Here is a 26500-nt window from a genome sequence, read left to right as displayed (position 1 = left end):
AATTGCTAGCTTAGTCTTCTGCAAAAATGAATATTTTTTTCAGAAATCCACTTGCACAGTGGCATTTGCTTACTATCCCAGGATATTACGTTTAACATTTCATCAGTCTTGGTGGAGTTGTTCTTCATATGTGCTCTGAATGGGTTCTTATTATCCAGGGTACTGTAGCTAACTATAATGAGCTGAAATATTGACGTTGCTCTGGCATCGTATATTTGCTGGCCAAGAACTGTGTGCACTTTATAAAGAGAGCTGTTGCTCTTTACCTCTGTTTAAATTCATGGCTAAGGAAGGTAGAGTCGAGATTAGTCCCATAGATACTTAGATCTCCTACAACAGTGGGAGTTTCAAAGTGTTTTAAGAGGATGGTTTACATACCCATTTTAGGTTTTTACACCGCTAAGGATTATTCCTTTACAGATTTGTCAGTAATACCAGTAATACAAATTGATTCATTTCTCAGGAAGATATTAAAGCAGCAGTGTGATGGTGCAACATAAGGCCACTGAATTAATTACTGTATATCAATCTTTTTGCCCAGACTAATGCTGTAAAATCCTTCAACAATTCCAGATCCATGCAATCTGAGTGGGACAGAAGTCAGAAAAGTAGATGATGTGTGGTGCAGAGTAAAAAAGCAAATGCCAGATGAGTCCAAAAACAAATTTTGTTGGAATATGTGTGAAGTTACATAAAAAAGTGCATGTTACATGTTGGTGCATAATCATTTTGAAAAGGCTTTGTAGCATTCAGTGCTTTATCTACTATGAAGTATGATTGTTGCCATGGTGAATTATTTTTGTAAGTTATTCAGTGGAAGAGTAAATAGTTGTTTCCAACTCCCAGTAATTGCCATATTCCAGTTGCTTCCTCTACACAGCCATCTTTTGCATTGCTTTTTTTTTCCCCTCTGCATGTGTATTTTAAAAGTATAGATTGTGTACAGAGTAGATCCTTCCCTTTCAGCAGAGTTGTCTTGGCAGGTCGGGGTTTTGGAGTGTTTGTCCATATATAGAAAAAATGAAGATAAAAGATCACTAATTCTTACCTTACATGTGTACACACTGGTTAAAAACAAACAAACAAACATAAAACCACCAAAAACCAAAACCAAAACAAAACCTGCAAACTGTAGTGGAAACAATGAGCAGAAGCTTATAAAATAAAGCTTTTTGTTTTACTTGTGATTTTGTTGTGCTCCTTTTAAAGTTAGTGCTTATGTGTATTTAACAGGAATTTTCTCCCACCCATCTTTACTTTTTTCTTGTTCACGTGCTTTTAACTTACAAATACATTCCTGAATAGACAGTCTAGTAGTACCTAAATGATGATAATTTCTAAATCTCATCCTGATGACTTTACTAACAGATATGAGTAGACAGTGACACTGTGTAAAACCTGTTGTTTGTATGATTAAAGTGGAGATAAATTGGATTTCTGTATATTCTGGAACTGAAACATAAGCCTTTTTATTTTCCTAATATGAAAATTCTGTGTTTTGTGATGTCTTGAAGACCCTAGTTTTCAACAATCTCACTTAGAAGCTACCTGTAACTTTTGCTGTGTTTTACCATTTATGGAAAGTGTTCTAGAAGAAATACTACCCAGAATTTAAAATCACAGACTGAAAAACATCTACTGGGGAAAGACAGTTTTGTTGTTTTATTTTCTGTGTGGTTTTTGTTTTCATTTCAGTCCTGTAGCTGTGTTTTGTTTCTGAGCATTACTGTTGCTATAGACATTTTAGCTTTTGCTGGTTTAAACCTTAAAAATGGTTCTTTTTCTAACAAGCATTTACTGTTCTTCAAAACACATTTAATGTTCTACATCTACGTCTGTTGAGATATCTGCATATGTAAATGGAACTGAAAAGACATTCTCTTTAATCTCATATAGCAGTGTTACAGTGCTTTTATGCAGTAAATAGAATTGTTTTATAATTTCCGAATTTATAAGATACTCCATTGTGTGATGCTGTATGCCAGCCTTGAGGGAGTGGAACTAAGATTCTGAAGGGCAGGTTTGAGAAAGTTACCATAACCTTTTGCTGAATATGGCATTTCTGCCATAAAAGATGCAGTCAAACTTTCCTGTCCACCGTATATGTTAAAGTAAAACAAACAAACAAAAAAACCGCCAAACACCAGTAAAATAAAAAAAAAACCCAAACCCAGCATGGGAATGGTTTTGTACTTCAGTCTAGAATCCCCAAGTAAGGGGTTGTGTGCTCTGCATCTTGTAGTACACCAACAGCAATAATAGATGAAACATTACGTGCCTTTGAATGTGGTTTTCAGATTGCTGATGTTCACAGGACTGCTTTTGAGACTTAATGTTTACCTGTTTCATGCTCACATTTAAGCTTTTGTGGTATCTTAGTTTGTTGGAACCTGTGAGCAAGTTGAAGAGAAGTAAGTATCTTGTGTTTCATTCTCTATGTAACTTTGCAGCCTCCATAGAAATTATATGTTCAGCCATCAGACTGGCTAGGGTCACTCTCTGTGTCTTCTGTGTTGCTGCAGAAATAAAAGTAGCTTTGTTCAAAAGCCTCTAAATCTTCCTGTTACCAGGGAAGGTTGTACAGTGAGGAGCAGCTCCGTGATACTTAAGCTTTACTGTTGAAGGATTTGTACACGCAACTGATAAATTACTTGCCTGTGCCTTTCACACCTGATTCTCTGTTTTTTGTGGTATTTTATCCACTTGGTTTTGTTTCTTCTCAAAAGCCTTTGTGTATTTTGGACTGACTTTCGCCTGTGTGTTTACTGTATTTTCACATGATACTTATAATTGAGAGTGCACAGTCTCAGCAAGCAATGAAGCAATGTGCAAATGCCGCCATGCAGGAAAAGTTGAAGATATAACTAATGAAGTGCAGGGGACTTAGAGTAGAACAATGAAGCAAGTAAACAAACACCAAGTGTAAAATAAAATAACTGGGGAGTTTGGCTTCTGTGTAAGGCACTCGGTAACTGTGTGGGTTTTAAATGAACCTGTTAATAAGTTGCGTTTGATACGAGGAAAAAATAAAAAACAAAACTAAACACCTGGAACCACCACCACACCCAAAACCAAAAAATCAAACCAAACCAAACAAAAAAACCCAAACCACTACCCTCCCCGCCCCCCCCCCCCCCCCCAAAAAAAAAAAAAAAAAAAAAAAGGACTTTTTCAGGCAGGCAGGCAAAGTGACATTTACATTCTCACTAGGATAAGCAGCTGTAGAATTGAAGAGACAGTATTACTTTACTTGAAAGAAGATGGTAGAAGAGATTTCGGTATTTTCATTTGTAAAGTAGGCTGTAGGCTTCAGTAGCAAGCAAACTTGATGAAATAATGATAAAAATTAGACTATTAGATCAGGTTAGGAACAAACCCACAGAGCTTTGTAATAGAAAAGTCATGCCACTCTGGTCTTTTACCGTGTAAATTATAGATTGTGTATGAAGTGGAGCATACAATTTGTGCTCTTATAGGACAGAAAGAATAAAGTGAAAGGCAGTAAATCAAAATTATTTGTAATGATTTGCATAGATAGGTGATAGAGCTCATACAGTAAAAGCCTAAAATGATACAGGGTTAAAGACAGAATGAGACATTTGTATGCATGACATAACTGACAGTTCAGTTTGATTGCTTTCCGTGGCAGACAGCATAGGAGACCTGCTATCATTCCGAATTGTACTTCTCTTCAGAATCCCATTGAGATGTTCTGATACTGCCCTGGGGCTTAGCAAAATCACATGTGAAGAGCTTCAGTAGTGTGCTTGCCATCATCTTGATTCTTCAGTCCTGGGGAGGGACAGGGGTACTGCTTGCCTGGGTATTCGTGTTGGACTTGTTCTTTGTTCTAGGTTTCTGTAAAGGTAAAATAAGGAATGGGGGACTGAGCCCCTTTTCTGATTTGGCTCTTGCATATCATCAGAGAATTGGGCAACTGTTGGTCACAGATATGTTGATTTTGGTATAGGCAGAGCATTAGTGAAAGGTAACTTCTGGCTCATGACCAAAATGCTATGTAGTCAAAAATTAATCTAACACTGAAGACCACTCTTTTCTTCTTTCTTCTGTTTTGGGGGGCGCAAAAATGTAAATTCTGCAGAGGGCTGATAACTATGTTGTTCTTTAAAACACACACTTCTTCAGTCTGGTAAGACATCAAATGAAAGCATTCTGTCTTTTCTTATCCGTTTCTAATTTAATTTGTTGTTTTCTGTTCCTTTCATTCAATGTGTAGCAGCTTTTGGCAATGACAGATATTCTATTGTGACTGAAATATGCATTTTGTAAGTCATAACTTTACTTGGTATTTAAATAAACTGCGTATGTACAGTGTGCAAGATTTATGCAGAACACAGCTGGAGGTATTCTGCTCAGAATTCCTATGGTTTAAAATGTCTCTTTCAAGTTTGAAAATGTGTTGTGAAGTAGATACCATTATGATAATTGGAAGTTCAGCTTCTCGGTCTTGCTCTATTATTTTTTTTTAATACAATTAACACATCACACACACTTCACCTGGTCTCTCCTCATTTACCTCTGACACTTCCTTGATATTTATTTAGACACATGTGGTGTCTTTGCTTTGAACTCAATAGTTGGTATATTCACTGGATATTTTTTAATAAAAGTATTTTTCATTTAGAGATACAAAAATTAGTTTCCAATGTTAGAGAAAAGTATACATATTTATGTCAATTTAAGTCTTGTACTTATTTGCTAGATGATCAGGACATTAACTGTATAAAGATTGTGGAGAAAACTGTGATCACTTTCAAATCAAAATACCTGCTGAAAAGTTGCAGAAACACTTCATTTTATTATAGTTCTCATGAGGGAACAGTACAGAGAAGATATGCAAAAAGTCATCAAGAGAAAAAATTTAAAAGCAATATATTTAATTTTGAATTTGTTGTGTTTTGTTTAAGGCAGCAAACACGGGAAGCACAGGACTCAATGTTTTGTTGGAATTAAGCTTTATTCTTTCAGATTCGGCAGCCATGCTTTTATTTCTAAAAATAAGAGAAAGGCAATGTTTGTTTTAACAACAAAACCAAATTCTTAAACTGAAATTAATAAAATACTGTTGGCATAGTTTTTATATCTTAAATGCGTAGTGTGCTGTTACGCAACATGCATAAAACTATTAGCAACATAATGCCAATGTCCTCCAGAAGACAACTAGAAATTATATGAAATACCTTTTTTTCCAAATTATAAAAACCTTTCTGACAGTTCAAATTTCAGTGATACCACAGGAGAAAAGAATATGAAAATATCGTAATACTGTATTTAATTTGTGGAAACTAGATTTGAAGTTTTCTTTTTTCTTTTTCTTTTTCCATTTTATTTTAGTTTTAGGAACACTCCTAAGGCTTGGAGGTTTGGTAAGGACTAAATGCAAAATCTGGTCTGAGCTTGATCCTCATGATAAAGCAGGAAATTCTTCTGGATTATTTCATTAATTTTATCTGCTGTTTGGAATGAACTGAGGTTATGTCTTTGTAGAGTTGCTGTTCACTGTCCATTTCTGTGATAACTGTTTTCCGTAATATTTTCAGTAACTGTATTACTGAAGGTGTCTGATATTTGTTAAATTAGTTTATTACAGGAAAAAGGTGTAATCTACTGAACGAGAATTTGTTTTCTTTGTTTTAAAATTGAATTGCTCAACTCCACCTTTTCAGGTCCAAGACTCCAAGGTTTTCATATGAAAGTTCAAAGCTGTTCAGAAAAAAAATTGAAAGTAAGCTTTCCCCTTGAATGAGTTTCATATGAACTGGAATTTTTATTCTTATGAAAGGCTTGTATCTGAGTTCTCGTGCATTGGAGAGAGCCTTCCTTGCTTCCTGCAGCACCAGTTAGTTGTGAAGTGGAAATCCACACAATGTGAAGGGTTCTGAAGCGTTGTCCACAGCAAAGGAAGCGTGGTTGTGACAAAATACAAAAATGAGGTGCGTTTGCTTGCTTCATTGTAATCATTGCCATGGAGAGATCCATTGTTCTACAGTTGCATCTTTGCTGGGTTGCTTAGGGAAGGGCATGATGCAGAAACCGTTAGAACAGGGCATTTATAAAGGAGACCTATATCACAATAATGCAAAAGCAAATCAGTGTTTTCTTTTGAGATACCTTTGACTTGGACTTCCAGTTTTCAAAATGCACATTTTAAATTATCTCTATGTAAATCTGCTTGGAAGAGTGTACTTTTTTTTACTTTATTTCCTTTTTTTTTTTTTTAATGAAATCATTCTGTAATAAAATATTTCAAGTACTGGTTAAGCTGTAAAGCTTAGGGCTGATAAACAAAGCATCTGAAGCCAAATGGCCCCTTAGCTAACCCCAATTAAAATAAAGATTTCATTGCGCTCTGTCCTGACAGAGAGGGAACATATTGTTGCCTTTAAGGGAGTTTGGTTTAGTTAATGAAAGAATTTATTTCATTTTTTCAAATACAGAACCTAATTAAATAAGTTTCAACTTGACTTGTAGTTGAGGACGTTTTAACTCCTTAAAGGTTACTTTTGTGTCCAAGTGTAGCTCCCTTTTGAATAATTTCTGATGCAGCATTTAGTTCTGTGATTTATATAGTAAGAAATTTTATAGCTGATCTCATGTGAGTAGCTATATGCTGGTTTTATATATACGTACTTATTTATATGTTGGTGATTCTAAAAGTGTAAAACTTGTTACTGACTCTTCAAGCATCCTATTTGGCATTAAGTATTAGTGGTAGTAACTTACCCTAGATTGTCAAAAGTAATGTGGAAGTGAAGGTGGCATGGTTTTGCTCTGAATGTGCTTTAAAAGCTGTAAATGATACATGTACATTGCTTACTCATGCTGTTAAATGAAAAGAAAAATGTATCAAAGAATTACTTTCAGTGGAGCTTTCCAAGCAGTAGTTAAAATCTGTATCTCTAGTACAGTTTTTCTTAGAGAGGATTAATGGTGAAAATGAAAGCAATTTGTAGGGATTACAAATGTGATTAGTTTGCCTTTCTTCAGGATCCGTCTGTACTTGTATAGGTGAAGTGTCAACTAATAATTTATTACATATTCTTCACTAAGAATACATGAAAAATAAAGAACACTTACCTAAAGATGCTTTCTTCTTATATACAAGAACATTTTATACTGAACAGTTGAAGGCATGTAAAGAATGGGAAATGCTGTCGCTCACCTTAATTTCTTGCCTAAAATTTTAAATATGTTAAATGGCTGCTGTGTCTCTGGTAATAAAATCATATGAGATGAGTTACAGTCTTGGTTGACTGATAGTGAGCAAAGCTGTTGTGCTGTGGTCTTTATACATTGTCAATGTAGTAACTGTAAGTAAAAGCACCTAACCAGCATTATTCAGAAGGTGGTGGGTTCTTTTAAATTTCTTGTTACAGAAGCTGAATCTGATCAAGGAGGTTCATACTTAAGGTAAATTTAGTGTAGTAGGTATGTAATATTTTCCCCAAACGTATCTGTGAAACTGTAAATACATATTGTTTTGGGAGGACTTCTTGATCAAAAATTTAAAAATCTATGTACATTGCATCCCCCCAACTGGGGATTTTAAGCTTATGTTTGGAGTATGCGTTGTCTTCTAAATGTCACTTAAATCCTGTGTTCTCCTTTACATGTTGAATAAGTTGCATTCCAGCTCTCTTAAAATGAGTTCTCAGTGTGAGCGAAGAAGCTGTCTCTGGTAAAGGGCTATTGATTTCCTTGAGTCAAAGTAATTTCCAAAGCTTTTGACTGCTTTTGCTTCAGGTTTATGTGATGCCGGATTTGATTGTTACCTTCAACTATGGAGATAAATGATATCCAAAGAATTTCTACCTGTGTGAGGAAATAAATTAATTTTATTTACAGATAAGTCACAAAATAATGGTTTCGGAGGGGCTTGCAGGGGCTTTTTAGTTGGAAAAAAAAAGTGTTCTCTGATGTGGGTCTGAATGTGAATGAAATCAAGGACTAGATGGTACTGGAGTTCTAAAAATCTCTTACATATTTGGCTTATGTTACAGATCTTTAGCTAACTAAAATGCAGTGCTGTTCTTTTCTGTGAATTTCTGTAGATCATTATAATTAAGATGTGTTTCAGAAATCTCAAGAATAGTTGCCAAACATAGCCAAAAATAAAACATCACATCTATTCAGAGTTCTAGATATCCTTGCTCTGCCTTAAAGCTATGTTTCCCATCCATTATCTTGTCATAGCTTGTTGTGCTCAATTTTAATTAAATTTTAATAGCAATTTTTCAGTCATAACTGACATGAAAGTTTTCCAAAGACTACTATACCCACAGGATATTTCCCTTACATGTTTTTCTTGTTTCTTGGTTTTTATCTTGTCCAAATTCTGTTCTTTGGAAAAGTCTTTGGTGAGGGAGAACATGAAACAGAAAATGGAGACAATTATATAGTGACTTGACTGACAAGTATCAGTTTACAGCCAGAAGTAATCAATTGCATTCTCTTATTCTTTGGGAGCGTTGATTCTAATAGTCATAGAAGAATTCTTCTAAACTGGTATATATTTAATAAAATCTTGGGTTTTATTTGATTTTACTTATGCTTAGTGTAGTGTATCCATTAAGTATTCTACATTTAGGTTTCAACATATGGATGCTGAGTCTTTAAAAACAAAAATTACTTTTGCAATGCTGCAACCTACAGTTCTTGCTTTTCTGCCTTTAAGGGTGTTGTGTTCACAAACGTTATGCGCCGCTTTTACTTTGATAGCCCAGAGTCTGAAAAGTCACTTCTTGTGCTTAAAAAAATTAAGAAAATAATGTTGGATCATCAGTCCTTATTGCTGTATAGGAAGCCCTGTAATATTAATTGGCTGTCAAATCCCTAAGAAATAATGGATTAACGTGCTCCATCGTAATGCCCTGTTCAGAAGCTTGAAGTTTGCTGATGTCCCCAGCCTCTCTATTTAACGCAATTACAGATACGCATTCAGGACATTTGAGTGGATTGCATTTCATTAATACGATTTGAGCAGACAATACTAAGTTGCTGTTGGGCCTGCTTTGACAGCTAATTACTGAAATGAAGTGTGTATATGGCTAAGAAACAATGGAGCACTTGTCAGGAACATTAAAACAATGCAGAAATAGTGCCAAATCTTGGAATCACTCCATTGAACAGGTTTTCTTGTCTCTGCAGTCCAACCTTGGGACATAAATGATTTTGGTGGTGAGTTACACTTTAGGGAAATAAAGTTTGTTACCATTCACTCAAGTGCAGTATAGTTCTGTTTTGCCCTTTTCTCTGTTTAATTCAGATGCTTGTTTGTACTTACTCCTGTTGCTAAACACACCTCTTGCTTACAGGCATCATTGCACATTTTCCTCCATAAAAGTCTAACCTGGTTTGAATACTGGAGTTACTGTGAACGTCAGACAATTTTGTCGCATGATTTACAGGAGAAGCATGTTCTTACAGTTTGAAGGAGGATAGGGAGTGACTTCTCATTGTCCCTTCCAGTATTAAAAAAAACAGGGGCAATCAAGTGAGATTTGTAACAGGAAAGGTTCAAAGTAAATGAGAAATTCTTCATACAGTAGGTGGTAATCCTGCCAAGCACTTTATCAAATGATACTGAGGAAGTTTGTCTTGGTTTGGGGGATGATTGGAGAGATAGTTGGGAGAAGCTTCTGTTCGGGTTTATTTAATACACCAGCAACAATAGACTCAGTAAATTTGTTGACATGAAGATCTCGGTCTGACAGTCTGAGGGGGAGAAATAACATTCAGGCTTTCTACCTTCCTGGTCTTCCCTGAGCATCTTCTGATGCCTACACTGGAGATGGAACAGCAGGCAGATGGACTTTTCATGTCATCAGTTATAGCCCTTTTGTTCTAAAACTGTGGGTTTCAACTCCTGTCTTGTCATTCATAATTTTTTTTCTCTATCCTATGTTTGGATATCAACCATTGGAGATGAGATACTGCTACAGAATTATGTAACTTGTCATAAAGTAAAAAAAGAAAAAGCGGTAACTTGTTCCAGATGCTGGGTGCACAAGGCTCTCCCAGCCCTTCTTCATTTCAGGCATTCTGAGGTGTTTTGCTAACAGTTGTCTTTCAGAAAAGTCAATGTTTCTGTTTGAGACTGTGCTACACCTTCAATGTTGAGCACTTTCCATACCCACCTGAAAGCTTCTTGTGCATATGTCGTTCTAGAATAGAAAAAGTTAAAGCTACTGTGTGTTCAGTGCTGGGGAGGGGGCTTATCAAGGCTTTTCTAAAAACCCTGTACTAGCCATGTGGTTTTGTCTTTACGATATATCTGCAGAATTATTAAAAATAATATGATGCTGGCCACAAAGCATTTATCACCCAATTCAACTGACTTCTGCATTGTTGTGAGACAAGGTGCTAGTTGTTATTGGAGACTTTTTTATCTGTTGATATCAAGAGGAGTCTTGGGTTACCAGTGGGGTTTATCTGGACGTGTGCATCCTTATCCCTGACCATAATGAGAGCCAGTGCCACCTCTGAGCAGCTCGTGTTATTTAATCTGTGCATCTCCAAGTCCACAGGTAACATGGAGACAAGTGAGTTTGTATTAAATGCATTTGAGCCTTTATTACTTCAGTGGTACTTGCTCATCTTTTCGGTTTTGCAAGGCATTTTTCTTTTTAATCCTTAAACATTTCAGTTAGTAAACAAAAGCAGAGAAAACTGGGGTGGGTTGTTTTTCTTTTTCATTCCAGTGACAATAAGGATCGGCTAAATATGCAGATTTAATCATATTTGCAATCTGGTGATCTCTACAAAATTGCTGCGTAGCTTCTTGGTCAGTATGAAAATGCACCTTTTAAAATGTACCGCTTTTAATAACTCAAAGAGATTTTGCTTTAGTGTTCATTCATGAGTAATTCAAGGATCTATTACAAGCTGTGCTATCGGGCAGTAAAATAATTGCAGAAGAAAAATATTCTATTTCTTGTTGAAATTGAATTGAATCTAAAAACTCTACTGTTTAAACTGGAGAAGAAAAAGAACAGTAGCAGGTTGCCAATAAAAGGTCTTTTTTGCCTGATCAACTCAAAAATTCATGTTGAGGTGCTGGAAGAGTTTTTGCCATTCTTACAATTCATTTTACAAAACAAGTTCCAGACTGAGCTCTGCTTTCATGTATTCTCTCTCCATGGAAATTATGTCCTTTTTCTCATTTCAAATTAGGTGAGTACAATGAAATCCTTATTTTACATATTTATTAACAAGGCTTTCATCCCTGTGGTATTGTAACTATCCTCACTGCTTTATGCCAAGAAATTACAAGGAGAACTCACAAACCTTTAGGAGCTATATGTGATCACTTGTTTCCAAGCATTGTTGCTCATACCTGTATTCTTCTTGCATGTTGCTCCACCAACCATTATTTAGTGGCCTTCCTTTCCATACACTCTCGATGGCATTGATTTGTATTTATTCTTTTAAATTCTGAAATAAATGGCATTATAGACCTCATGCTAAGTTCAGACCTCTGGGTATCCATTGTTAGAAAATTGATGAGTGAAGAAATTATGTTGACTCCATTGTCTGGCATGTGGGGGGTTAAGGGAATTTTTAGCCTCACCAAAAAGTATTTGGTCAGGTACTCAGGTGCTGGAAATTTTCTTAGCAACATCAGTCACCTAGGAACACGATCATCTGCTGTTCTGGGGTAGAGATTACAGAGCTTAATGATTAGCTACTATAAGCTGCAGCTGATGCCAGACTCTACCCCCTTTACACCTAATTAGCCTCATTAATGAGCTCTTCTGCTCTCCACAGAGAGGGCTTCCTCCTTGGAATAGGAGGCAAAAATACTTCACCCAGGTAGATGTGCTGAAACCTTTAATTATTGCCCACACCTGCAAAGCGTTGTGTCTCTGACAGCAATATTGCTTAGCTGAAATTGTGCTTGTTTACAGTGACCACAGTACAAAGTATTAACTCTTTAGCACCTTAGGTATGGTTTTTAAGCTTTGGAAAGTATTTATATAGGGTATAAATCTAAGCAGTCAGAAATTTTGTGCTTAATAGATGTGTGTGTTGTTTGGTTGGTTTTCTTTGGTAGAGGACAAAAATGGTTCCAGAGTATTTTGTTTAACCTTAAAAAATGACATTGAATTGCTGTTGAATGTCAAATATTGAATTAGCAGAACTAAGAACACCATTAGGCAAGTTTCATTCTTTAAATGAACAACTTTTACATTTGGAGCAATGTAATTTTGTACATTTAAAATTAAAATATGGGAAAAATACACATGTAGTAATCAATGCAGCAGACAATAACTGAGCTAATGAGGTGTTCTGGTGTGATTCTTAGCCATAGCAATTATTGGCAAATATCTGCTACATTCTAGTGTTTAAATTTCTTGAGATTTGATAACATTGTGTTTGGTTTATTATTTATTTGTTTTAAAGCTAGAATAGTTATGTAAAGTTTTTGTGTGTGCTTGGGTCAAAGCAATTATGCCTATGAAGAGCAGACGTGTATGTGCATTTATCAAATGAGCTCAGAAGGCAGCTCAAGTCAGTGCTTATTCTAGTTTTTAACAGGGAAAGTTCAAAATGCTAATTTTGCAGTGCAGGTACTTTGTTGGTTATTTAGTAACTTTTTCCACCCTAACCAGCTTTCTTGACTTTTCAGCAGGAAGTGCCTATGTGGTAATAGGTAGCATCCGTGATGTAGGTGCTCTGGGGCACTGGGAAGTATGTAGTCCAGCCCTGCGGAGCAGTCAGCTTTCTTGAAGATGACACAAGCAGGCGGAGGGTGTTTTCTGGTGCTGTTTCATGTTTGTTTGCCTGGCTTTCTCGGCTGCTGGCCTTTCATTGCAGCAGGTGAAGCAATCACAGAGAAAATCTTGGGCTATAAGATGCCCAGTCTGCAGGCAACTGTAGTCATAAGTTGTGGGTCTTTCTGAGGGAGTTTGAGCAGAGGAATTATTTTTTCCTGGAAAGTCATCTTATAAAATGGATAGAAGATCATGTGCCTCCTAGAAGGCATATTCAGTGCTTGTGCAGTATTAAGGCTTTTCAGCCAAAGTTGGGAGACTCTTATATTTTAGTCAACTTTGTTTCCCTTGAAGATGTTCTTAGCAGAATGCCAAGCTAATTTGAACTAAAGCATTAAAGTTAAAAAGGAATCTAGAACAGAAAACATGTATTCATACAGTTGAAAGGATATTAAGAAACCGAAAATAGGATCTCAAAGCTGTGAAGTCACCGCAGTCATAGGCATCATTATGAGCAATTATTATGAACATGTAGAGCAACGTTTGTTTTACTTTATTAATAATTGAAACAGCATCAAACCTCACCAGACGAGAAGTAGTAATAATGCACCATGTGAATCACAGAAATTCATGTGCCTTTTTCCATGAATGCTATTTGAATTGAATGCCAAAACGAAGCATCAAAATGAGTGATTTTTCAAATATTTGGATAATGTTTTGTCAATTGTTAGTACTCCTTACACCTATTGTGTAAATGGGATTGAAGTTTGTGGACTCTTCCGACTGAAATCTTGGCAGGTTTAGTTCTGTTTCCTAGGTGAGAAAGCCTGAGGTCCCAGGGCAGATGAGAAGGACTTTTACAAGATAAAAATTATCATTGAGGGCATGTGGGTCTGGAGGGGAGTAGAGTTGGCATTTTTGGCCCAGCAAATATCTGCCCATCTGCTCTCTGTCAGAATGTGTTAGAAGTGCATCTGGATCCGTGCCCCAGAGTTTCAGCGCTGAGCAGGTCATGTGCTTGTCTCCACGACAACTCAAGGAACTGTGCAAACTGCTGTGCTCTGAGCCAGATGCTTCTCTGCACATGTGGTCTAATTAGATGGCATTCTTCCCCCCTCACAAAAGAGTTCAGAAATTTTGCATGGTTTCCATGTCAAAAATGTGTAGCTGATATAATGGGAGTTGGGAGGAGTCATGCGGCCAAACACTAAATAATTACACTTGCTGCAGAGCCCAGCTTCAGTGTGTGAGAGCTGTAGGGTTGCAGGAATGCAGAACAAATTCCCTCCGGTTACTTCATCATGGATTGAGCAAAACCTGCGGGGGAAGTGGTGAAAAAAAAAATCTGCTCGTTTTTCAACCTCATACTGGATGCAACTTTTTTTAAATGAATATACCAGGAAGGATTTGGGGAACTGAGACAGATTACACGCCTTGAAATAAATGCTTGCAAGACACAGCATTCTCAGTCTCTCAGAGGCGGGATGTCTTCTCTCTCCCTCCCCTCCCCTTAAAGGGTTTGACCAAAAACTGCAAGAAGTGAGGTGATGTAGAAGAGAGCCTGCCAAAATAAAATCAAACCTAACATAAAAAATTATGTTTTCTAACATGGCAGGATCCTCAACCTATTGTGAGATGGGGGAAGGGGCTTCATTTAGTGCCAATGATTGAGGAGCTATGTTAAAAGTAATTGAAAAGTAGCACAGTTTTTGTGGTTCTATCTGTGTCTTGCCCTCTCACGCAGTAAAATCTGAGCTGCTTTCTGACGAGCAGAGTGAATAAATGGCAAAAGGTGAATTAAGAGCTCTTATTTATTTTAAAAGGGAAATGCTTTACTTTGCTTTTTTCCACCTGTAAAGAGAAACATCTTGAGCAGTTGTGGACTTGGTTTCTGAGTTCTTTCCTGGAAGTTGTTTGGGCAGACATGTAACATACTAATGCTCTGTAAGGAGCGTTATAGAGGCAGGGGTCTTTGGTGTCGCTAGTTCCAGTTCTTCCCAGGAATGGATGCTGTTGCATCTTTAAGAGTCTAGTGACATAATTCATTGATTTACGATGTTACATATATGATAAATTAACCATAGCAAGCATATGTGTGTGTGCATTTATATATTAATTACTGACCACTTAGGTTTCCCCATAGACCATTATGTGACCTGAACAGAAAGGAATTAAACCTTTTTCCAGTGTTACTATCCAGTGCCTTTGATTACCTCTCTCAGGGGATGTGACTTCTTTTCTAGCTGTGTTTTTTCATGGCAATAGTTGAGGTTTCCGCAATAAAATATCAAGTGGTGTAATACGACAAATTGAACTACAGTGCATTCTATTATAGTAATGGCATTTACTTTGTCAGATATTCTATGAAGGAGGGGCATTGTATATCATGTTATCTTACATCTTGTGCATTAGTATATCTACTAGAGACTAGATGTCTCTAACTCTGTGAAAATTTAAAGTGTAATTCCATTATATACATTTTATTTAGAGAGACAGGGGATGTGCTACTTTTAGCAAAGAGAATAGGATTTTATGACCTACCTTTATGACTAAAGCTTCTCTCAGGTTGTTTTAGTGAAGTTGAAGACAGTTTATTCTCCTTCTGCATCTATATTAGCATCTAAATATTAAAATATTTTAGCCTTGAAAATAGCTGTTTTGAGGATCATCATACAGAGCAGTTGTATACATCCTGCACAAAAACATATTTCCAGCATTTTTCCTTGGGTGAATCCTGGAAGGTTCATTGATTTGGGTGAGGCTTGGCTTTTTACATGTATCTAAGAAACCAAAAGAAAGCAAAATATTAACATTTGTGACCTTTAGGCATATTGGTCATTTCTAAATCTTGGCCAGTCATTTGTCGGTTTTGCAGAGATCTTTATTTTAACAAAATACTTTGTATTCTATTGAGTTTTAATAAATGAAACAAACAACAAAAAAAAAGCTTGTCATTTTTCTCATACAAAATACTTTGTGTAGATTCTGTTTCCAAGCACACTTTTTATATTTTATCATAGTATAAAATAACTTGTATAAAGAATTGCACTGTAATTTTTCTCCTTTTTTGTATTGTCACTAACGTTCCACAATAGTTAAAGTAGCAAAAGGCCTTTTTATTATAGGGAACCTGAATTGGTAGCTGCTTTGCATGCAGAACATACCAGCTTCAATGGGAGTATTGCTCATGGAATGATTGCAGAACTAGGCCCTGAAATTACCTTGCCAGCTAATGATAAAATCACATGCAGGCCACAGGGGTTTTTGTGGAATAAATATAAGAGTGGAACAATATACAGTACACATTATACCAGTAATTTAAAGCATATTCAGGACAAAGAGAGAGTTCCTAGTGCAGGCAGCATCATAGAGATTTGCTGTATCTGATAAAGATTAGGTTTCTCAGCTCGTAATACCATACTATTACTTTTCTTTTGTTAGTCTTTCAACACCTACACTCATGCATTGACACAATATCAAGTAGGAAGAGGAAGAATAGCCTTGTATTTAAGGTACTGAACAGGGATTAAAGAAATTTCGGTTCTTTTCCCTGGCTCTGCCAGAGACTTTTGTGACCGTGTACAAGTTACTTATTATTTTCATGCCTCTATTCTTGATCTGTGAAATAGTGATTATTTTTTTCCCCCTTTTTTTTCTTTTTTTCCCCAGCCCTAAATGCTTTCTTGCTGGCTTCTTTGCACTTTATCTTCCAGGTTTGTTGTGTGAATTCGAGAGACACGAGGCTGTATCAGTTGCTTAGGGATGGGAAACGGCTGGCTGATGCAGGTGATTCAGAAATCAGGGCAGGCTGTGGCTTGAATTAGCCATATAAACACTTTGAAAGATGGCTTGCTCTATTACAGTAAAGTAGTTTCATTATTTGTGAATATGACTATGTGTCATTTTACTTGGTCTAGCGTGAAAATGCCAGGTATCCTAATAAACTAAAAGGGTTTGAAAGGAAAAGCAAAAACATGGCTATGTGATGTAATTTTTCTCCAGTTACACATTTTTCATTAGTTTCATCTTTTGTTTGAAGGTCTTTTTGTGCAAAGTTTGTCAGATCCTGCAATGGTGTTGGGTATTACCATCTGAAATGTGTAAAGGGGTGGTGTTGAACTTTCACTTAATCTCTCTGTATCTGAGCTGGTTTTCCTACAATATTTTAATGGAAATAAATCTTATTCTATTTTTTCCCTAAAAAAATTTCATAGTAATTTTAATGCGCCTAAAGTTTTTTGATCTGAAGGCATTTTTGATGTTGTAGAATTGATTACAGCTTAATAACGCATTGTGTTATAATAGTACATGTATTACTAGGGTTCTAAAAGGAGCACAGGCCACAGAGTTATAATTACAGTGTTAAAATAATTTTTGATGAAGTCTTTATTATATGCAGATTATAATTTCACATGTAAAGTTGAGTTCTGTGTTTAAATTGCTTTATCCTAGTTGGCAGCCTGCTGGTAAATATTAACGATAGCTTCAGTGGTTATAGGAAACAGTATTTGTCCTTTCTGAGGATGCTTGCTTGTTTATTTGGGTTTTGGTCAAGGATGTATTTGTTGATGTGTGTCTGCTTTTTTCTCTGCAGACTAACTCAGAGATCCAATTGCTATCTAGTTTTATGAAGGGAATTACGTAAGAATTTTGGGAATGCTTACAAGGTGAAAATTTTAAATCTATTAACTTCCAATATCTACATGACAAAACTGGGTTATGGCCAGTAACCACAAACGGCTCTACAGTTTTGCAAGCTTTTCCTGTTTTTTCTCTGGTAGTGCGAGGTGTGTGCTACTTCTTTGTAGTACAATCAGAAAAACACTTCTGTGACTAGTTAGTGACTCCAAGTTAGGAGTTTGGGGAAGCACGTTGTTTAAGTTATTTTGTGCAGTGCAGAATATGTCAGTCTTGCCTTGTGTGATTTGTCTGTCAAGGAACATTTTGTGAAAGCAAGCTCCCAAGCTCCTGTAAGGGTAATGCCTGTGTAGCTGAATCCAGCTTGCTGGATGTGCATATACGCACAATCCACAGCACAGGTATAATCTAAGTTTTGATACATGAAATTTTGAAGGGAATATTGGTGTGATTGATTTGATTGATGTCAGTGATTTGACTGACTTACAATCATCTTTTTGCCTTTTATTTATTCTTCAGTGGTGATATTACAACTTATTACAGGAGTTATCAGATCACGTGCAGAATGACAGCTGTCAGAAATAACAATTCACCAGAAATTGCAAGGGTTAAGAATTTAGAGAAATGGCCCATTTTGTTTGATACTGTGAATCTTATTAAAAGTATTTATTAAAAGTATAGATGCTATAAATCTATCTTTTTAAAAAAAAAAAACGGTAGGGGTATTCACTCTTGATGTATGTCTGCCAGAGTTAGACTAGGGTACACCCTAGTGAGGAACATGAAAAAAACTCTGAAATTGGACTGGTAATGGAAATGGGCATTTACATGAGACAGTAAGTGTTTGGACAGTACACTCTGTGTTGGTAAATACATGGTTTTAAAATGCTTTTCAAGATCACACTTAGCAATAATAATTTATCAGAACTGGTAGTCTCTTTCTGAACAGTGTCTTAATTTAGTTTTCTTTAGAAGTGTGGTCAAATCTCTGAGCACATGATTTCTTTGTTCCTGAGCTGCATCTTGAAATGCTAATAAAGCTATGGTATCATTTGCTTAATGCAGAGTATTTGATCTATGCTTTCTTGATTCCATTATGACTGAGGCAGATGCAAAGAGCTTTCTTGCGCTGAACGTATGTACTAGTTATGGGGAGGTTATTTGTCGTTGCAATTGCAAGCTGAATGAGCCAATATCCTATCAGGTGTCTGTCACCAATTTCAGGTTTTCTTTATGGAATCCTGCTGGCTGACTGATGATCCTTCTTCAGCTGTGATGAGCTAATTTTTCCTTGACATTGTAATCACGATTCTTGAAAGGTCTGCAGAGCAGTTGCTTGCCTTTGGTTGCTGTTGTATTTGACATTGACGTATATATCCAGATCAGTAGGATCATTCTCCTATCTTAGTTTCATTATAATCCTGGATGGAATTAAGGATGATGATTCCTAGAATATCCCTACAGGCTTTACTTTGTCATTTGCAACATAACCAATTTTAGTAAAAGATGTGGTTATTTGCAAGATCTAGGTAGTAATAAAGCTGTGATATATAAATCTCTTGCATGTCGTTCTTACTGTATATTTGGGGGTTTGCTGCATAGTGTACTGACAGTAGACTTACAGCTTGTGGACTGTCAGATTGTCGTCTCATTCTGCACCTTTAAATTCCACCCACATTTTTTCATTTCGTGGCTGGTTTACAGAGCAGCTCTAATGGCTTGTGTATTTATTAGAGAGGCTTTGAAAGAGCACCTTACATGGTTTAAAGGCATGCACAGAGCAGCACAAAATTCATTACCCTGCACCACATGCTGACCATGATAATGCAGAAGAGAAGAAGAGATTACATATATCTTCCATGGCATAACTTTTAGGGTTGTCTCAACAAAATCTTCACACTTGGGTTCTTGCGTTTTTTTGGTGTGGTTTTTTTCTGTTGGTTGTGGGGTTTTGTTTGGGGTTTCCCCCCCTTTAGAATCAAGTTTTGTGAAATTTTTGCTTGTGCAAGAGACTCTCACTGTTGACCTAATTTGAACCCTGTCTTTATTATCTTGATGTTTTCTCCAGCAGTCACATGCTGGCTTTAAAGCCCCATTATCCAGATGCAGGCTTTGGTGTCTTACCTCTTGCAGGAGTGGGAATAGTTAGACTGAAGTGAGTTCTTAGCATCTATGTCTCCTCCCAGAATTATCATTTGTGTTTGCCTCTGTCCCTTCCTCTAAGTACTTGTCTAATCTGTGCTGTCTTTTGTCCTGTGTATTTTTAGTCCTTTATATTCACTGTGAAAGTTATTGCCATAACCAGTTAGCTAGCCTGCCTGCAAGTGTGGTAAGTTGGACAATTCAGATACAATACTTCTCTCACTGACAATAACTGTCTGCAGAAGGTCCTGTATGCTCTTCTGAAAGAAAGTTTTCCTTTCTGAGGAAAAGTGATTTCCCTGAAAGGTGGGGGATCATGGTGAATTTTTTCTATGGTGTAGCTAATCAAAATTGGGCTTTATCTTTCAATTTGCATTATGGCTTCTTAAAATTTAACAGCAGGTTTCATGAAACTGCAACAGTCTGAAGTAAGTCCTAGGCTCCTTTCGTTTTTCACTTGCTGCCTTAAGCAGTTTTAAACATTATTTTAGAATGTAACAGAATTCCAATTTAAAAATAGGGCCAGCAACAGATCAGATGTGGGCTGGAACTTTTCAGCTTTTTAAGGGGTCAGGAGATAGCAGCACTGCCCTGATGAACTTCATTATGCCATGTGAATATAAAATATTCATATAAAGGGAGATTTGCAAAGGCATAAAGAAAAGGCACCTATTTTTTCAGTGCATCTGCAAGTCTTAAGTCTGAGTCTTATATTTTGCAGTTATTTCTCTTGTGTTAAGATTGCAGATTAAATATCTTTGAAATGTGTATGGTTTTGTATTAAAAAGAATTTTATGATCCAATCTTGAAATATATGTGAATTATCTAATATTACAGATTAAAGCAGATTCCTCATAGAGTTATATTTTGCACACATTTAGGGCATTTGCAATGCCTTATCTTAGCTGCTGTTAGGCGTTTATAGTTGGAGAGGGGAATAATGGATATTTAAGGTGTTGACGAATGAAGGCCTGAATTTTAATTGGAAACAGCAAGTTTAGGAGTTGATGGGGTTTATTGGGACAAGTTATTGTAATTGTTTTACATGTGAGCAAGACCATTCATTTCACAAAGTATTGGTAGTTCTTAACATGTCCCCTCATGTATAATGTCATCTGCCAGTAAACGAAGAACTGATTAGCTTTATAATTTACAGTTAACTAACTCTGTCAAGAAAATGGTCTTGCTGTCTAGCTTGTCTTTTTGTAATGAAGCTGTGGATGGGGGTTAGCAACAGTGTGTTCACCCTTCTGGAGGTCATGGAGGATGGAAGGTACTAATGCATTCTAAGCTGAAAAGCTCACGCTTGACCTAGATGATTAAAGTTTTCCCTGTCATCTAGCAGCAGTTGAACCTGAATTGTCTCTTAAGAAGTCAAAAGGTCTAATCAACCTAATGAACAAACTCAATCGTTAGTACATTGGGGAAGGAAGTGTGTTAACGCTATAATAATACAGGGCTCCCCCAACTGCAATATGTGTGTCTGTAGGAATGGTACATGGCTCGGCTGTAAGAGAAGCTGGTGCCATGGGCTGCGTGTACAGTGGAGTAGAGGAAGCTTCTGACTGGCTGGGTGTAGTTCCTTCCACAATGATCATACTCTTCTCTGGCCATGGGATAAGTTTGGGGTTCCTGTAGCTTATAGGAAGGGTTGCTTGTTTGCTTTAAAGTGTTTTGTTAGTGAGGATTACATGAAAGCTAAACCTTCCTCTGGTGAAACTCTGATCATGGACAAAGTGTAGATTCATGTGTTCCTCCCAGCTCTTTTCACACTGCAGACTGTATCTATGTCAGACAACTACTTTTGAGGCATCCTTTGGTACATTCTGGTAGCTGAATTTGATGGGAAATCCTTTTTCATACTGGCCCAGTAGACCTTGCATCCTGTTGTTTGTTTTACAGTTGCCTGCGCCCTGCTTGGGAAGTGTCTGTCACTACATTTCTGTAGTAATAGATGCATTTGCAATCTCCTAAGATTTTCTTTTACTAATTGTAGTGCTCTGTAGTATCCTGACTTTTCCTTCATGGTAGCTGAGAGAGTTTAAACAAGTCTTAAGTGGGATATCAATAACTGAATATAATATATTAAGTTCTTGCTGGAGGAGCATATATTAGTCTAAATTATCAATCCCATCTCAAGATCAACTAATGGCTTTTTCTGTTTGCCAAGTTACCTCTTGCTCGAAGTCTTGTTTTGACACTTCCATGTCATGCAGAAGTTCTGTCCCTTTCTGCCATCTGCTAACACAAGTGCATGATCAGCTGTTAGTCATTTAAATGTATGACAACCTTTCAAGCAGTACATACCTTGATTTTTGAGACAGAACCTTTGTCATGGCAGTAGTCATTGTGTCATAGTGACTCACCAGTGTCTTATATACCAGGCACATGCCAACCAGACCTGTTTTTCCAAACATTTTTCCTTTGATGCTTTGAAACGAAGTGTTTTATTTCTTTATCCTGATGAGAACAAAGCCATAGGGAACCGGGGTGGGGGAGGTGGGGGGAGTGGGGGTGGGTGGGAAGTGTTTTTTCACATTCATGCTTCTTGCCCAGAAAGACTGTAGTGATTTTGTTTTTCCTTGAAATATCTGCTAGAATAAATCAAAGACAGGTTATTCTCTTTAAAATTAATCATCCTAAAACTGTAGTTGTCACATAAAGAGACCTGCTTTCTTTTCCAAACCCATGGAAATTCCTTGGCCAAAGGAAAGGGTGACAGAAACTATCCTAAAGAGTGACTTCTTCCCTCTCGGAAAGGCACCCATCCTGTGCTTAGACAGTCACTTGCAATTGATCCTTTTCCTCTTGTTAAGAACAATCTGTGACATCTGGCACTTGTTGACTGCTGGGTTAGAGGTGAAGTACATGGTGTATCATCGCGGCGATTCTGGTTGTTCAGTTCATTGGGGGCCAGGAAAAAATTTATTGCTGCGGTCTGATTATTTGATGCCAAATATTTCCTTCACTTTCCTCATAAATTACATTAAAACCCAATATAACTGTTTGCACCCTGTAGTTACAATGGTGAGGTCAGTTATGTCCAAGGACAGGCAGTCGGCAGTGAACATCAGCTGTCGGGTTGACAAGCTCTGGGGTAGCACCACGCCTCCGCAGGGAATGTAGCAGTGGGTAAGCCTGATGGACTGTGAACTCAGGGAAAAACCTCCGCATCTTAAGAAGTGTGAATGTCATCACAGTTTGCACAACATAGTTTTGAGGATTTAGTATCCTTTTAATGTGGATTAGGCGTTAGAAATCCTGGGGTCACATGGTGGCTTCCAGCATAAATTGGTGGGGAAAAACCAGTATGCCCAAGCAATGCTGTGGCATGGCGGGTTTTTGAGCACAGCCATTTTAGCGGCACTGTTATCCTGACTTTACACAGCCAAGGAAAACAAGATTGCTGATATAAAAAGCTCTCAGAGATGGAGTGATACCACCCTTTTCAAAGGGGTGTTTCAAGGTTTTTTTGCTATCTAATATTGATTTTGAACACTCAACAGATGAAGAGTCCAAATATATTTTAGTATGAGTATGAAAAAGCCTCCATATTAATTATACATCAGTATAATTTTATCATTCTTTTTTACTTTCTTGTTTTTAATTCAATAAATATATTTCCTTGCTACGTTGAGTATTTGTAGATTTAAGTGTGGAGGAAATTGTGCCCTTATGGCAGATGCACAGCAGACTTCAGCATTAACATAACTCATTAAAATAAGATAAAAGTAGAGCTGCAAAACAATTTCTGTCTTTTGCCAACAAGGTTGTGAAAAAAGGAAATTTCACTCATTCAGTACATAAAAGTCTAATCTTCCTGAACTGTGGAGAGGACACAGTAGACATTCCTAACTCATTTGTGCAGGTTAACTGGCTAGGTCTGCTGAGGCAGAGAAGCAGAATATACAAAATTCAGATGACTGTCGTATTTTGGGGGACGTTAAGTAAAATTACCTTTCTGGATGATGAAAGTTGTTTCACCAGCATTAGCAAAATGTGCATGAAGCAAATGTGTTTTACTTTGATGATACACAATTTGCCAGTTTCCAGCCTGTTTCTCACTCAAATGATTGAAACCTGGAAATAAACTACAGTTTATTCAATGTTGTGTAAGGCCTACTGTGTTTATCTATTTCTTTTGGAAGGGAAGTAGATAAAATGGAGACAGGGGATTCAAATGGATTCAGACAAAGCTTTTTCAGTGTTTAATGCTTTGAACTCTACAGGGTGAACCCATCACTTTTTGTGAAGAAACATTTGTGTCCCATCGTTCTGCTGTCATGAGGCAGTTTCTTCAGAATGCCATTCAGCTCCAGCTCTTTAAGCAGGTACTGGCTTAATTGCTCTAATGTAGAAGCAGATTCCTTAACAATACAATTGGGTTTTTTGAGGACTGTTTCTATAATCCTTGATCTGTCAGCCACATAATGAGGAAAATTCATGTAGTGCAGCACCTTAATTCCTGCTTGCTGGATCTTCTCAGATCCAGGTGATTAAGTATTTCTGTATTTTAAGAGGTGTATGTTTTTTCCCCTAGTGTCTCTGTGCTCAGTTTTGATCTGAGCATACCTAGACCAAATATACCTGCTGTAAACTTCATACAGAAAGCATATTACTGTTAAACATGATATTACTGCTTCAGGGAAGCTGAAGACATGTATGTATAAACAAAACATGTGAATGCTGGTTTTTTTAGTGAAGCAGCATACTTCTTTGCATTGGTAAATGTTTTGCCAGTTTTGGTTGTGTATTTGTTCTATTTAGAGTTCTTTCCTGATAAGAACATTGAGGTTATTCTAGAAAATGCAGAATAAAGTCTTTCTGAAAAGATAAAGGATGGGATGCTTGATTTGTTTATGCTGTCTTTTAACATTGATGCAGTTCATTGATGGCCGTCTGGATCTCCTTAACTCTGGTGAGGGCTTCAGTGATGTTTTTGAAGAAGAGATAAATATGGGAGAATATGCAGGTAAGGAATATAGTATTTTAAAGTAATTTCAGACACTCTTCTTGACCTACTGTTTGTGGGCCATCATGATGTAATGGGTTGTTGTGGTTATTCACTTAAATAACTGAGGCTCAATGATACCCGTAAGCTGAAGTGTCTTAAATGTTTGTTCTTTCATCTGTCAAGAACTTTGAATAATGTGTTGTAGTTTGAATTAAGTCTGTTCAGGTTTACAAAACCTCAGCTTTACCACAAGGCTAAAGTACAACTCAGAGTCCTTGCAATGGAGCATACTGAAAAACCTTGACTTTACCCAGAACCACCTCAAATTTCTTTTAACGATCTTACAAAAAAAAAATCTCAGTGTTCTTAAATGTCTGAAAGTCAACCCAGATAAAATACAGATGTCTCCTAGCAAGTAAAAGAAAAATTGTAGATATCTTGTCAGTTTTTTGTTGTGTTTCCATTCAAGGAAGAGAATGATTGTTCTGTTCTGTTCCTGTGCTGTTCATGCTCCTAGAACCGCTGAGTGCTAACACTTCACATTTCTAACTTGTTTTCTATTCGGTAGAGTTACGGTTTGGTTTTTGTGATTCTCTCTAGGTAGTGACAAACTGTACCACCAGTGGCTCTCTACAGTAAGGGTAAGAACACAATATTCTTCCAACAAACATTCTGATTCTTACTGGACCATTTTACAGTGCTGTATGGCTGTTAACCTCTGTCCTCATGAACAAGGCTAACGTTGTTTGCTGCAGTGCTTAGCTGTGACCGACTTGAGTTTAGTTGTGAGAAACTAATGCACTCTTCAGAGGAAGGAAAGAATAGAAGAAAAAAAAAACACTTAAAAATTACTATAGGATTTCTCAAGTTTTTGAATCCCACTTTTAATATCTTGGAGACAGATGGAAACAAATTATTGTCATTTTAGCAAATAATTTGGGTTTTCTTTCCTTTTAATAGAAGAGGAAAGACAAGGGAACATTGCCACACCAAAAAGCTCTTATAAAGCTAAATGGTGTGAAGTGCAATCTCTTTGGTTTAGTGCTGTAGTTGCATAAATTATTCTCTAAAAGTATTTAGATTTTTAATGTGTTATTATTTTAGAATATATTTATAATATTATTTTAGAATAATAACTGATTTTAGAAGTCTCTTTTGATACATGAAATGTATTGAAAAGTAAAATATTTCTGCTTTATGGGTATGAGTCAGTAGGAAGGATTGAATTGTTTTCTCACAGAATTTTTTGCAGCATTCTATTTGCCTACTGTCCTGGTTATGAATGCAATTATATTCCTTACACAAAATGCTGTGCTCAGTATTATCTTGATAATATTGAATTAAACATATTTTATAACAGTAATTTAAAAAATCCCATCATGTAGGTAAATACATGTACATAAATATATATAAATATGTAGGATGGCAAGTAAATTTAAAATTATGAGGAAAGGGAACGGCTGAGTGAATATAAAAATACATGTAATTAAATTCAACAGTTTATAATTTTTTTTAATTGTTATGTTGTAACAGAAGTAGTAAATCTTAAAACTGTTTGCATCTGATTGTGTCTGGTCTCTGGAAATAAATTTTGCACTGAAATAAGAAAACAGAAAATTATCTGAGGTTTAATTCCTTGGATTTTACCCATATCCTGTATTTATGAAATAAGGCACTGTACAGCAATAGTCAATGTTGTGTGTTGTATTAAATACCAACCAGACTAACAGTTTATTCTGTCTGACTTACTATTGTTTTATGACTCTTACTATGTTCACCACATGCAATTCAGCTTTTCTAGAATTAATGTTTATGAATGTAGTTAATTTCATTTTCCCTCAATTTATCCCTTTATCAAGTACTTAGATCTTTAAAAAGGCAGCATGCTTTTGTTAAGTAGTTTTATGGGATCATGAAAAGGAAAATAAAAGATTTTTACTTCTTCAGATTGAATGTACAGGCTTCCCTGAAACAGAATTTTCTGCCCCAGTACTTTGAGTTTTTGTTAGGATACTTTTGTCTTAAACTTATT

General features: G+C 36.5%; 1 protein-coding gene across 5 annotated transcripts in view; it reads left to right on the top strand.

The window, feature by feature from the left end:
* DENND1A (DENN domain containing 1A) overlaps positions 1-26500 on the top strand; it is a 217001-nt gene that overhangs the window by 141913 nt on the left and 48588 nt on the right. For all 5 annotated transcript variants that reach the window (XM_055793717.1, XM_055793720.1, XM_055793716.1 and 2 more), the window contains 3 exons: positions 23744-23845; positions 24399-24486; positions 25069-25109. In XM_055793717.1, the coding sequence (XP_055649692.1) occupies positions 23744-23845; positions 24399-24486; positions 25069-25109 (231 nt within the window). The remainder of the gene's footprint in view (positions 1-23743; positions 23846-24398; positions 24487-25068; positions 25110-26500) is intronic.

The sequence above is a fragment of the Falco peregrinus genome, chromosome 1 (assembly GCF_023634155.1).
Source record: "Falco peregrinus isolate bFalPer1 chromosome 1, bFalPer1.pri, whole genome shotgun sequence".
Lineage (NCBI taxonomy): Eukaryota > Metazoa > Chordata > Aves > Falconiformes > Falconidae > Falco > Falco peregrinus.
The sequence above is the reverse complement of the archived record's forward strand: the minus strand, read 5'-3'. Positions and strand labels throughout refer to the sequence as shown.